The sequence below is a fragment of the Crotalus tigris genome, unplaced genomic scaffold (genome assembly GCF_016545835.1).
Source record: "Crotalus tigris isolate CLP2741 ecotype Arizona unplaced genomic scaffold, ASM1654583v1 scf7180000024424.1579004, whole genome shotgun sequence".
Taxonomy (NCBI): domain Eukaryota; kingdom Metazoa; phylum Chordata; class Lepidosauria; order Squamata; family Viperidae; genus Crotalus; species Crotalus tigris.
This window is the reverse complement of record NW_024100591.1, coordinates 658,906-671,618: the sequence shown is the minus strand read 5'-3', so window position 1 is coordinate 671,618 and position 12,713 is coordinate 658,906. Positions and strand designations below refer to the sequence as shown.

The following is a 12,713-nucleotide window of genomic DNA, read 5'->3' as shown; positions in this document are numbered from 1 at the left end:
TTCCTGAAAAGGTTGTTGACTTTAATCCTTGTCTTCATGCCAGTTTTGGGAACCAACCCTAAGCTCATATGTCAAATCTTCATTTAAGTCCAGCATAAAGATGTCAATTGAACTGTTTTCCTATAGATTTTTAATAGCACTCTTCGGAGTTTGTGCGTGGCAATTCAATCTGTATGTCTCTCTCTTTTGCTTTGTCTCCAGGCTAATACACGGAGGACAGCTGTTAAATGGATTGGCAGGCCCAACTGTAACAAGTGCTTCTCCACTTCTTTCTACTACATGGTTTTCACCAGATGAACGTGCCACTGCCACAGCTATTGCATCATTGATCAGTTACCTTGGTGGAGCATGTGCGTTTTTAGTAGGGCCTTTGGTAGTTCCAGGGCCAAATAGCACAACAGCAGTTCCACCTGTGTTTGGAAATAGTCCTGAGTATATAAAGGACCGCATTGAGGCTGTATTGTTTGCAGGTATCTAGGAAATAATTTTATACTGTACTACATGTATATCTGTTATGGGTTTGCTACTGCCCTCTAGTGATTTATCCGGCAAAAAATGTCTCTTGCTACAAGAATAGAGATAATAGAATTACTTGCTTTTTATATTACAATAACAAACCCTAGTTTTGTGTATTAGCTATAAATTTTATCTTCTTCTTGAACGTGACCAACCCTACCTATTCAATTCACCTGTCAAACATTTTTCCACTAGAATGTGGTTGTGTTAAAATAGAACTGTCACTCCGATTCTTTTCTCTCTCTTTTTTTGGTATTTCATTGCCAGTTCTGCTTTTCAGACATCAATAAAATACATCTCATATAAAATTCTGTGGGTGTTTTTACATTGTAAATCAATGTAAGGTTCTTACCAAAGTTATTTCAACTTTATGTATATTTTGTCTCATCTAATTCTGTAGATCCATAGTAAATAATTACTTTAAACAAAAGCTAATAGGATATGAAAGTACTTTCAAATTTGGTATCCTAATAGTACTCGCTATTGCTTTAATCAGACACCTGGATTGTCCAAATCAAAATTCAATAGATTGATTTGGTCAAATTTTAAATATCAGTTAAGAATAAATTTGAAGCTATACACACATCTACAAGTGAATTTGTTCAGTGTGCTGGACAATTTACCATATTCTTCTCTAGGATATTCCATTCTGTTCATCTCTCAACCTTCCTTAGTCTTGCCCACCATCCCATTCTGTACCATTGAGCATCTTCAGGTATCACTGAGCTAGTTGTTTTTATATTAGAGAAGATTTAATGCATTTCAGAAAGTGCTGATAGCAGTATCCAATCTCTCAATAGCCCTGTTTCGGCCACCACCCTTTGGCATTTACTAACTGAATTGGCTCTGAGTATAAATTATACTGTCTGAGGCTACTAAGCAGTTAAGTTGCTTTGAAGGGCAGAAGTATGCATAGCACAAAATCAGCATGGCTACAAATCATGGCATGATATGCAAGGATTTCTTGGCAGATTATTTGTTCAATGAATACATTTCATACAGACTTACAGTTACAGTCCTAACAACTTCTTAATTGGATTTAGCTTGGTACCAGCATATCTGCCACATTTTTATTCTTCATTTAATATGCATTAACATTATATTTGAAAACAAAATAAATTAAGGCAAAGGCTGGCATGATGAAAAGCTAAATATTTTGATAAGAGGCTGATTGAGATCAGTTTATAATTATAATACAGATTGACAATTAAAGCAACTTGAAATAATGGGTTTGTTGTTTTCCAAGGCCGTTTGCTGTTTTCTGGTTATTTCTTGACAACATATATGAAACCAGATTCAGGAGAAATAATATTGCATTCTTAATGCAATATTATTTCTCCTGAATCTGGTTTCATAAATATTTTGAACAAAAAAAGCATCAATTAGTTGGAATTCAAACCCAGAAAGAAAGTAGGTCATAGCTGTCAATGTACAATGTACAAACCAAGGTTTGTACAAACATGAATTGTAACTAGTTAATATGTGCAGAACAAGCACATGAAATCATCCATAGGCTACACAATATAAATGTCTAATTTAAAATATAGTCTATACAAAAGTTAGATTTCTAAATAGTTTTTTCATGTATCACGCAAAAAGCTTAAATAAAAAATTTCAGTTGATAATAACTAGATAGACTAACTTCACTGTTTAAAATAGCAGGGAAAACAAGCCTAGGCTATGGACCCTTTTCTTCCCTGCTTTTCTCCTTATGACCCAAGGAAGGCCATTTAGGAATTAAAGCCAGAATATATATTCTGTAGCCATTGACAGAGAGCAAGCTTGGTGTAATAGTTAAGCCACGAGGACAGAAACCAGGAGATTGTGACTTCTAGTCCAGTGTCCTTGGACCGATCAATCACTCTCTTAGCTCTAGGAAGTCAGTGGCAAATCACTTCCAAAATTCTTGCCAAGAAAACTACAGGCACTAGTCCAGGCAGTTGCCAGGAGTCAACATTGACACAAAGATACACCCACACCTATACAATCCATTGATGTCACTTGGCAATGCCATATTCTCAAATATCTGAGGTAGAACACTTGTTAGAGATGTATTTCTGGTCTCAATTATCCCAAATTTCCCTCCTTAAGGAACTTTCAAAACAATGGAGACTGCCCCTATTGTAGGTACTCTATTTAAATGTTCTTCAAGTGTAAAGGTCCAGTTACTAATTTGTATGGTAAATGCTTCTGATGGGTATAAACATAGATAAAAACAGGAGTTGAAGTTTGAGTTAGAGTTTTGGGTTACAGAAACTTCATTGGAGATAGCATGGGAGATGAATGAAGGCTTCAACTCTTCTCTAAAATAAACAGGTCTATATAGCTTCTGTTCCTGGCTACATTAAAGAGAAGTATTTTTGTAGTTGGTTTTCTGTAACATAGATTTCATTTGAAGTAAGAGTGAAGTAGCCTTCAAGATATTGCTGAACTACAATTCCCAGCACAGCATGGTCAATGGATGTTGAATTCAAGAAGATCTGGTGGTTTAAACAATTGTCTGAAGCATCCAGATGATTTGTACCTTTATATTTAGAAAATTAAATTATATGCACAGTGACATATTCCAGTAGACTCATTATCTGTTTGAACTCTATGTGGATTTTTTTTATTATTTACACATGTTCAAAAGTTCATTTTCTTTACATAGTCCAATAGATTTTCAATTTAACAGAGATTAAACACCTAATAGTGGGGAAGGGATTCTGTTAAGGCAGAATGTCTGTTAAATCCAAATGGGTTTTTATGCATTTTACATATTCTATGCATTCATAAAATGGGAATAGGATTTTAAGAATTGTATATTTTATTTTTGTACAACATATATAGCAGATTTTGTCTTTGCATTTTAAGTCTGCTAAACCAAGGGTTTGACCAATCAAAAGATTTACTGTACTGTTTATTTCTGCTGGTTAGTATATGTTGCTCTTCCTTTTCAGCTTAACTTTTCTTACATTTAAAAGTACAATGAAAATATATCTCAGTGTTCATTTGCATAGCGCAATTGCAGTTTTCTTTTAAGAAAAACTCATGGAAGTCTCTCATATTTCCTTTCTCCTAAAGTGTTTTTATTTCCTCATTCATTTCAGTCCCTTAACAAAATCCTGTTGCTTTCTTCAGTTATGCCATTAACTTATAATTAATTTTCTGTTATTTGAATTTATAGCTTTAGTTTGCTTTTAATATATTGACCCTTTTAAACTACAACTTATGTATTTGACTTCAGTGTATACCTTTGTCATTTTATTCCATTTCTGTGATGAATGCCAGTTACTGCTATTGTTTATTGAAAAGATAGGCGATAAGACTGATAACGATTGTTCAGTGAATGGGGACTGCAATCAGACAATATTTGTATGGTCATTCCATGCATTTAGTAAGTTACTTTCCAAATCATGTTCTCTGTTGTTCCCCTAACACAGGGGTAGTCAATCTTGGTTCTTTTACTGCCCTAGCATTTTAAAACATGTTGGCAACATTTTTGGGCAATATTGTATATTTTATTATAATCCATTTTCCCCCCCCTGGTTTCTTTAATTGTGTCCCCATAGAATTTGGCATTGTGGCTGTGATATTCTGTGCAGCGCTAGCTTACTTCCCATCACGACCTCCATTCCCACCCAGCGTGGCTGCAGCTAGTCAGAGGCTCAGCTATGGAAGAAGTTTTTGTAGGCTGCTCAGGTATGTATACAGTAGCTAAATTAGACAGAAAGTCAATACAGTTTCTGCCTCTATTTATTTATTTACTTACTTACTTACTTACTTCTTAGTGTTATACCATGTTCTGCTGGAGTTCCTTAAATTTTGAAATTGTGGAATCTCATTTAATTAGTATGGCACAACATGTAATATAGTATTTCTTACATTAAGTGTTAACTTGAAGTGGTTACGGACAAGGGTATCTAATAAATGTTAAAGATTAAAAAAAAGAAAAATTCATATCAATAACCAACTGTGAGTAGAAAATAAAATAGGCAGTACGTTTATTATGTTTCTAAACAGTAGGTAATACATCTGTCTTTTGAGAATGGCAGATCCACGATGAAATTATTTTCTGTAAAACAAATTCTCAGGAAGATTAATTGATTACCAAGCGGTAATAAATGACAGTGGTTTCTATTTGTTGTTCTTTATATTCTTACAGTAATGAGTCCCCACCTTTTTTTCAGGGATGCCATTAACTGATAATTTTCTGCTATTTGAATGTGTCACTTTAGTTTGCTGTTTACATGCATTTCTTTCAGTTCTGCTCTTTCCATCATCTACTTGTATATTTTGAGAGCTCAAAGATGACTTCTAAATAGATTTATTGCAAAGAACTTTTGCAATGTGGGTACAGAGACTGCACAAACTGAATATTTTGGTTGATTAAGAGACAATCTGTTTGCTGCTTGGTTTTTGGTGATCGGAAACAGAATGAGAGATTGATATAAATTGTGTCCAATCCAAGATGCTGAAAAAGTGGCAATTCTATTTAGGACATTTAGCAATCTTACTCATATTGTCATCTGAGAGCCAGCATCCTGTCTGTCACCAAGCTGTGTTGTAAAAATGTTACTGTCAAATAAAAACCTGAATAACAACTAGAGCAGCAGGTAGAGTATAAAATCTCTACTGACATGATTCTACCTGAGAACTATGAAAGTAAAACAGACTTCTGATTCATGACACTGAATCTGAAATTCCTGTAAAGAGTGAATTATAAAAAAAATAACTTTACTGACCTTTTAATAATAATTAAATAATTGAGATTTAAATAGTACACATGTTTCTGGTTTTGAGGCTTTGATTAATGAAAAGCAGTCTAATTCATTGTTAACTACTTGAGTTTTATAGATGCCCTCTAATCTACTTTATTTTCAATTTTTTATTCACCTTGTCTTTCAGATACTTTTCATTAATATTTTTCTCCCAAGCAGTACTTTAGAAGTAATCCACTCATAGGGGAATTGCTTTTACCTGACCAAATAATGCATCATATGTATTCAGTGCAGTATAATATAGTGCAGATTTCATTATCGTGAGGGCAGACATATTTTACCTAGTATTTTTAGGGGTAATTATTGTGTGAATATATTCACATGCAGTATTATTTGTTGGAAACTTAAAACTTAATGATTAGGCATTATTGATCAGATGACTGGGTTTATAAAGGAGTTCATTTTTAATTAATCATACTATATAAACTCATTTTAGCCAGAAAACATAGATGTCTGGATAAACAGTATATCTGTTTAACACTTAAAAATTGAACTTGCTTTGAATTCTGGCTTATTATTTACAAATAGCACTCACTGCCTCCACTGACTTTTTATGGCCCCGGGAGCAATTAAAATAACCTAGAATTTCTGCAACTTTGTTTTGTTTACAGTCGTATCTGAACTGAGATTCCCAGCTAATAAATCAGAATGCAATGCCAAAGTTGTTTTTAGCTTCTTATTCTTTCTGAAGCATATAGCCAGAAATTCTAGTTTGAACATAATGATAAATAAATCTAGAATTTATATTTAGCCACAGATTTCCCACATAATTTCAGTTTATGTGTGCACCAGTCTTAGATTCCAGGGTGCTAGCAAAAATTTGCACTAGTTCAAGCTAGGAGGCGCTATTGCTGTGGTGAAGATCATGTGTATCTGTTTTGAATGCAACTTGCTTAGTGTCCTGTTCTTCCGACTGTTCAATATATTTCCTCCAGGAGATCAAGGTGACGTGCATTCTTCTATTCCTTTTTTAAAAAAACTTCACAATAACTCTGAAGTAAGAATCCCCCCCCCCCCCCGGACAGGAGATTGTGACTGATCCAGTATAAAATATATACCTAATGGGGATTTAAACCTGGATCTCCCCATTTTAGTTCAGTATTCTAAACACTTCATAGAAGAATATGAATCAGTATCAGCATTGATGACAACTTTGCAGCATCAATATGAGAAACGGTATTTTTATTGCTATGTCAGCCCACAACATATTACCGTAGGCTATGCATACTGTACTTTTGATGAATCTCATAAAGCAGTTTGCACAAAAGTATTAATTATTAAGCATTAATAAAATATTTAATAAAACAATAAAGGTAGGTTGGGGGGAAGAATGCCAAAATTTCCCTGGAGCAAGATTTAAAAAAAAAAAATTTGTTGGAGTTTTTTTAGTTTTAAGTCAGTAGAAGGTTTTATACTTGTTGGCCTGCATTATATAGCTATTATGTGCACATCATGTATTATAGAATCATACTATTTGACTGCACTAATTCTCCTTGTCACATAAACATTTCATTGAAGATAATCAATCATACTGAACCATCAGTGCGCCAGGTATTGTACATAATAGATGCAGACAGATATAACCAACAAAGCACAATGACAATGTGTTTTTATTAGAAGGAAGAGCATTTATCCAGTTATGCTTCAGAAAATTCAGTTGTCATAAACCCACTGCACATAGTAGCTGTAGCCTGAAGATCTTGAAATGAAGCATATACAAAATGGCCATCACTATTCTCAAGTAATGCCCCAGAAAAAGACCTCTTGTTTAGACTCAGGTTAACATGAATATCTCCCATTGATGTCACTAAATCAGAAAACTAACATAATCTGAATCAACCACAATATTTCCCCCCTGCTTTTACATGGAGATAAAAAAAAGCCATCCACTAGTTTGCTTCATCTTCTTTCATATTACAATCAGAGTAAGAAAGTTAGATGACAGGAAGTAATACTATCTAGCCTAACGCTCCTATTGTTTTAATGCCAGGTCAGATATTTAATCCAGGAGTTAATTCTGAATGAGAATGTTACTGCCAGTAACTCCATCTTTTTCAATGCTTCTGCTAGGACCATGCAGAGATTCTGTTGGTGATCTGTCTATCCCACCGCTTAACAGTATTTTTTCCCAAGTTAGCTTGACTTGTCTTGGGGACAGTGTTCAGCTGGCCTAGACTTCTCACATTCACGCTGAGGCTGCACCTCAGGAACAGCTGAGTAGTGTCTGCCATAGAAACCTTTTTACCCCAAACATACAGCGGAGCTTATTTAAATGTAACTAGACAACTCATGAACTATTGGGTCATCTTCCTTTCCATATACCATATAGTTTAGAACCATTTCCCTTCCATTCATGAACCTCAGCGAAGCTTCTCCTCTTCCTCTTCCTTCTTCTTCTTGACTGACCTGTGGAACTGCCTGCCACTTTGCTGGGGTGGGGAAAGAGAGGGAACAAAGGAAGCCAGAGACTGCAAGGAAAACTGCACTGCCAATCCTCATCCCAGCATGTCCCCAAGGGCTCCCTTCCTTCAGGGAGAAAGAGGGCTTATCTATCAATCATTCGTGGCTCCCAGCTAATCCTTTGATACCAGCACATATTCAGTCACTCCATTCTTCCCTTGCTACCCACAACTGTTAAAGCCATATCAGGTTTTGGCCTCAATTCCAAGGCAACCAATTGCTCCTTCCCCAGTGGATCTTGCCACCAACTGATTGGGCACAGGGGCCAGAGAAAGGCAAGAAAGAGGTAGGAATATGCTCCTCCCCTATGACTTTGCAGCAGCCACAACTTTGTGAATACCACTCGTGTGAAGTTCCTTGCAATTTTAATTTTACATGTGTAATGGATCCCAGATTTTGGACACATTCTTTATGTTAACCTGTTTGAAGTACCTTGATTCAAAAATTGTTGTCCAGTGATACACCATTTTGCAAATTCAAGGTTACAAAAAGAGAAATAGACAGGTTTACTATATGGATATTTTGAGTGAATGGAATTGATGATCTGAGAGCGGAGGATCTTGTTATTTTGATTGTGTCAGGCTGAGTGTCCCCATGAATTTCTGCAAGCCTGGTGGCTTTCCTAAAATGTCTGTTGTAGTGGATTCAGATTCTTTTACTTTTCATGATTTATTGGCTTCAGTGGGAGGTACTCATTTTAATAAAGATTTATGGATTTGAATAGTTTTCTAAATAAACTTGGTGATTTTTCTGTCTCCTTAGTCAGTTTCTCTGTTAAAGTCCTGATTAATTTGTGGAATATTGAAATAGCCAGCATGATTACACCCTGAAGCATTTTCTCCTCTTTTGCATATTAAATCAACCTCCTGTTTAATGAGTAGCTGAGGGTGATATTGAAGTGATATGTTTAAATTTGTGTGGTCCAACCACAAAGCATATTTCTTTCTTTTGCTTGGAATACCTCTTACAAAAAGGGTGAATTAGTGGCCATGCTGTATTCCTGTATTTGAGAGGGATGAGAGCAGAGGAAGGTGAAGGGAGGAAGTAGGATGGTAAGAGGAGAAGGGGAGGGGAAGAGAGTAGTGAGGGGAGGAGAGAAAGAGGAGGGAAGTAGGGAAGGTATTAGAGAGGGTGGATGCAGCTTGGGGGGAAGGAGCAAGCGGCACCTATGGTTATGGTTATGATTATGAATTTATTTTATTTTGTAAAGTGAATTTTGTTGTATAACTATGCTGGATAAATGGAAAATAAAAAAAAATTATTAAAGAAAAAGGGTGAATTAGTTTACTGAAAAGAGCTTTACCATTTAAAGAATAGCCGTGTTGGAATAGCCAAGGTAGGAATAGAATGATTTCAGAAAGTCAGATCTGCACGTCCCTAGTTACATGCAGATATATATATCAGGGGGGAGGGGGGGAATTGTTGTTGATAATGATAGATATCTACTTTTCTGACAAATTATTTCAGTGGTTCTCCTCTTTCCTTCTCCTCTTCCTCCTCCTCCTCTACCACCTCCTCCTCCTCCTTTTGTCTCAGAAAATTATTTTGTAATATGCTCAGAAGATTTTTTTTTTTCAATAAGATGCCACTAGAAGGCTGACAAGCCTCAGCAATATAGTTTGTCATGTAACTCCGGGAATAATGGGTAATTAAAGGTGAACAAACTGAGATTAAATACAGGTAATAGATTGAGGTTAACAGAAAATTTATCTCAGGCACCCAGATTCAACCTGCCTTGAAAAGGCTTTCTCTATTTGAAAGATCAAGTTCATAGGTTGAAGGTCCTTTTTATTTTTCTGATTTATTTTATTGCCTGTATAATTTATAAAAGTAAAGAATGTTTGCGTAATTTCGTTTAGTGCCAACGAATATATTTTGTTTAATTTGAACACAGTTACCCACATTATTGTTACATATTGTTCCAACTTCTGCGACACAATCTAAAGAAGAGTCTCCGGAAGTTTCATTTGATGAAATGTAATTGAATTATGTGGTTGAGTTGCGCACACACTACTATGATCTTATCACTGTAATACTGCAAGATCTATATAGATTACCAATTACTTTTCAGACTCAACTCAAAATGTTGGTTGTTAGCCTTTAATGTTCTTAACAATTTAGAGCCTGGATGTCTTTTGTGGTTCTGTTTTGTTCTGACTCTGTATCTGTAGGTTATATATTTAATTAAATATAAATATTTAACATAGCTGTAATTATCTTTATATGGTACTGTACACTCCAGAAGATCAATACAGCTTCCTGATTGTTGGATGGCTAAATGATGCAATACCTGTTTAATACCAGCTGAACATGCTGTCTAGGCTACCTCTGAGCTTCTGGGTTCAATTTAAGAGATTAACTGTAGTCTGTAAACAGATTGTTTGGAAGTCAAGAATGAAATATTACCAGTACTATTCAATATGTCCACAAGGATCAGTTAAGGATATTCTGCTTGTGGTCTCAAAAGTCGTTTGGCTTCCATTATGAGTATTGCTTTCTCAGTGCCAGTGCACCAATTATAGAATTTCTCTTGAAAGAAGCATGCTTCATTCACTTCATCAGAAAATATAAAGATATAATCTTAGATATATCAAAAGGTGTTTCTACATTAAAGTTATATACATATAAATATTGAATGGTGAATGCTTTCAAACTCTTTCGCCTAGCTTCATTCATTCTTGGATTTGAATCAGCTTAGAATCTGTATTCTTTATATATATTTTGGTTTAGATGTCTATTTTTCTCAACTTTCTCTGAAAAACAGGAAGGATACTGAAAAGTGGTTATCCTGGGTAGTAAATATATAATTTATTGATCCTCATAGACATTATTGCTGTGAGGAATTGTGAACTGCATAGCAGAAAGAGCACACAAATTGAAACTGCCTGATTACTCTAGATGGAATGAGACAGATAACACAAACCCGGTGTGAAGAGTCAATATATGGGCACAGTAAAGGACATTGTTTATGTTAGAGGGTGCTAGTATCAACAGAAAGGGCAAGTATGAGGTCTCATTAGAAAAGTAAAATTCAGTATTAAAGTCCCTGCATGTTCTTATCTGATTCTACATTCCAGCTGTAAAGTTCATGTAAATTATAACATGTTATAATTTACATTACTTTTGTATTCCTTGTGCATTATTTTTAAAGATATATTAAAAATATTATTATATTTGGAACTTCAGAACGCTTGCATTCCTTTGGCAAGGAGACCAGTGATCACAGTAGTTGTGCATGCCAATAATATATATTTTATAGCATCTCACTCCAAACTTTTTGGTTCTTTATTTAGTGGTCAAGTTTGCCACAACATCTACAGAATTCTTCCAAAGGGACACAAAGGTTATTCAGAAATATTAGCAGGAAATAACTGAGGTGGGAACTGCATAGTTTCTTTATCTATAGGAAGAAAGTGTCATTTACAGATCAATCATGGATCAAATAGATAAGTTTATATGTAGCTCAGAGTTGAATTGTTGAATTCTTGGGGGTCTCTGAGCTCAGTTATTTGTTTGCAGATGTTTTGTTACCAGACTATGTAACATCTTCAGTGCTAGAAGGGAATGGGGTTTGTTCTCTTTATATAAAGCAGGGGTGTCAAACTCGCAATGTCATGTGACATGTTGTGACGTATCCTGACCTTTTTTCCATTACCGGCAATGGGGTGGGCACGGTTTCGCTATGATGCATCTGCCCTACGGGCTGGCAGTTTGATACCCCTGATATAAAGCAAATTGCCGTGGTGGCGCAGTGGTTAGAATGCAGTATTGCAGGCTAACTCTACCTGCTGCCAGGAGTTTCATCCTGACCTAGCTCAAGGTTGACTCAGCCTTCCATCCTTCCAAGATTGATAAAATGAGAACCCAGATTATTGGGTGTAATATGATGACTCTACAAACTGCTTATAGAGGGCTGTAAAGTATTATGGATCTAAGTGCTATTACTATTGCCCTGTCAGTGGGGTGGGGATTTCCTTGGTAATCTGTTGATTAAACTATTGTTTATTTTTTGATTGTGTGTCTGAATTAATACTTCCCTGATTAGGGTCTTGTTTACTACTTGTTTGTCTGGTGTTAATCCCTGTTTATCTGAGTGTTGATTGCTGCAGAGGAGATGTTCTTCTCTTTTTGTTTTCTTTTAGCTTTTTTGTTTCTTGAGTGGTGTGAAAATATTGTTTATTTCTGTATGCCTGTTGATGGCTGATCTATGATCATCAGTTTCTCAACTGAAACATGGTTAAGACTATCCCCATATTGTGTAATTAAGGAATTTCATCATGTCTTCTGACTGCTAGTTGATGTTTATAGATCTGCTCTGCCAGTTTCTGCCTGTCTATTCTACATAATGGCTCTGTTACAGTCCTTGCATGGTAAGTTGTAGATGACTCCTGTTTTTTATTCTTGGGTTTTTTGGTCTACTCAAGATGTTTTGGAGAGATTTGGTTAATTTGTGTGCTGCGGTGATGTTATGTGATTATAATCTATCAGTCATTTCTGAGATCTTTTTGATGTTTGGCAATATTGTTTTTTTCATAGCTAGTGTTGTGCTGTAGTAGTGGGTTGTCAGACACATTTGATAAAGTTGCATGGGTATCTATTTTTTTGAAAAATGTATAGGCAGTTTGTTTCCTTTTTTCTGGTTTTCTAAGTTGCTGCAGTGTGTTTGTGCTCATCAAAATAATGTTCCTACATAGCTTCTCTTGTGTTGAGTTGTTACTTTAGTAGTGGAGCACTTGGTTACTGTGGGTGGTTTTTAGATAGGCTTGTGTTTCTAATTTCCTCTACTGATGAGAATATGCATGAAAGGTAGTTTGTTGTTGTTTAATGAATTTTATTTCTTTGGAGATGTTGATAGTTGCATGTGTCTTCTCTAGTTCTTCCTTTTTTATTAGGACAGAGGTATTATCTACATACTGGATCCATATTTTTGGTTGTATGCATGGGAATATTTTTGTTTCCAGACATTGCATTAGTCTC

The 12,713-nt window shown here is 35.4% G+C and overlaps 1 protein-coding gene across 1 annotated transcript in view; it reads left to right on the top strand.

The window, feature by feature from the left end:
• Positions 1 to 12,713, top strand: part of SLC49A4 (solute carrier family 49 member 4) — a 96,428-nt gene that overhangs the window by 42,940 nt on the left and 40,775 nt on the right. Inside the window, exons 3-4 of the mRNA XM_039330084.1 lie at positions 202 to 470; positions 4,068 to 4,197. Of these exons, the coding sequence (XP_039186018.1) occupies positions 202 to 470; positions 4,068 to 4,197 (399 nt within the window). The remainder of the gene's footprint in view (positions 1 to 201; positions 471 to 4,067; positions 4,198 to 12,713) is intronic.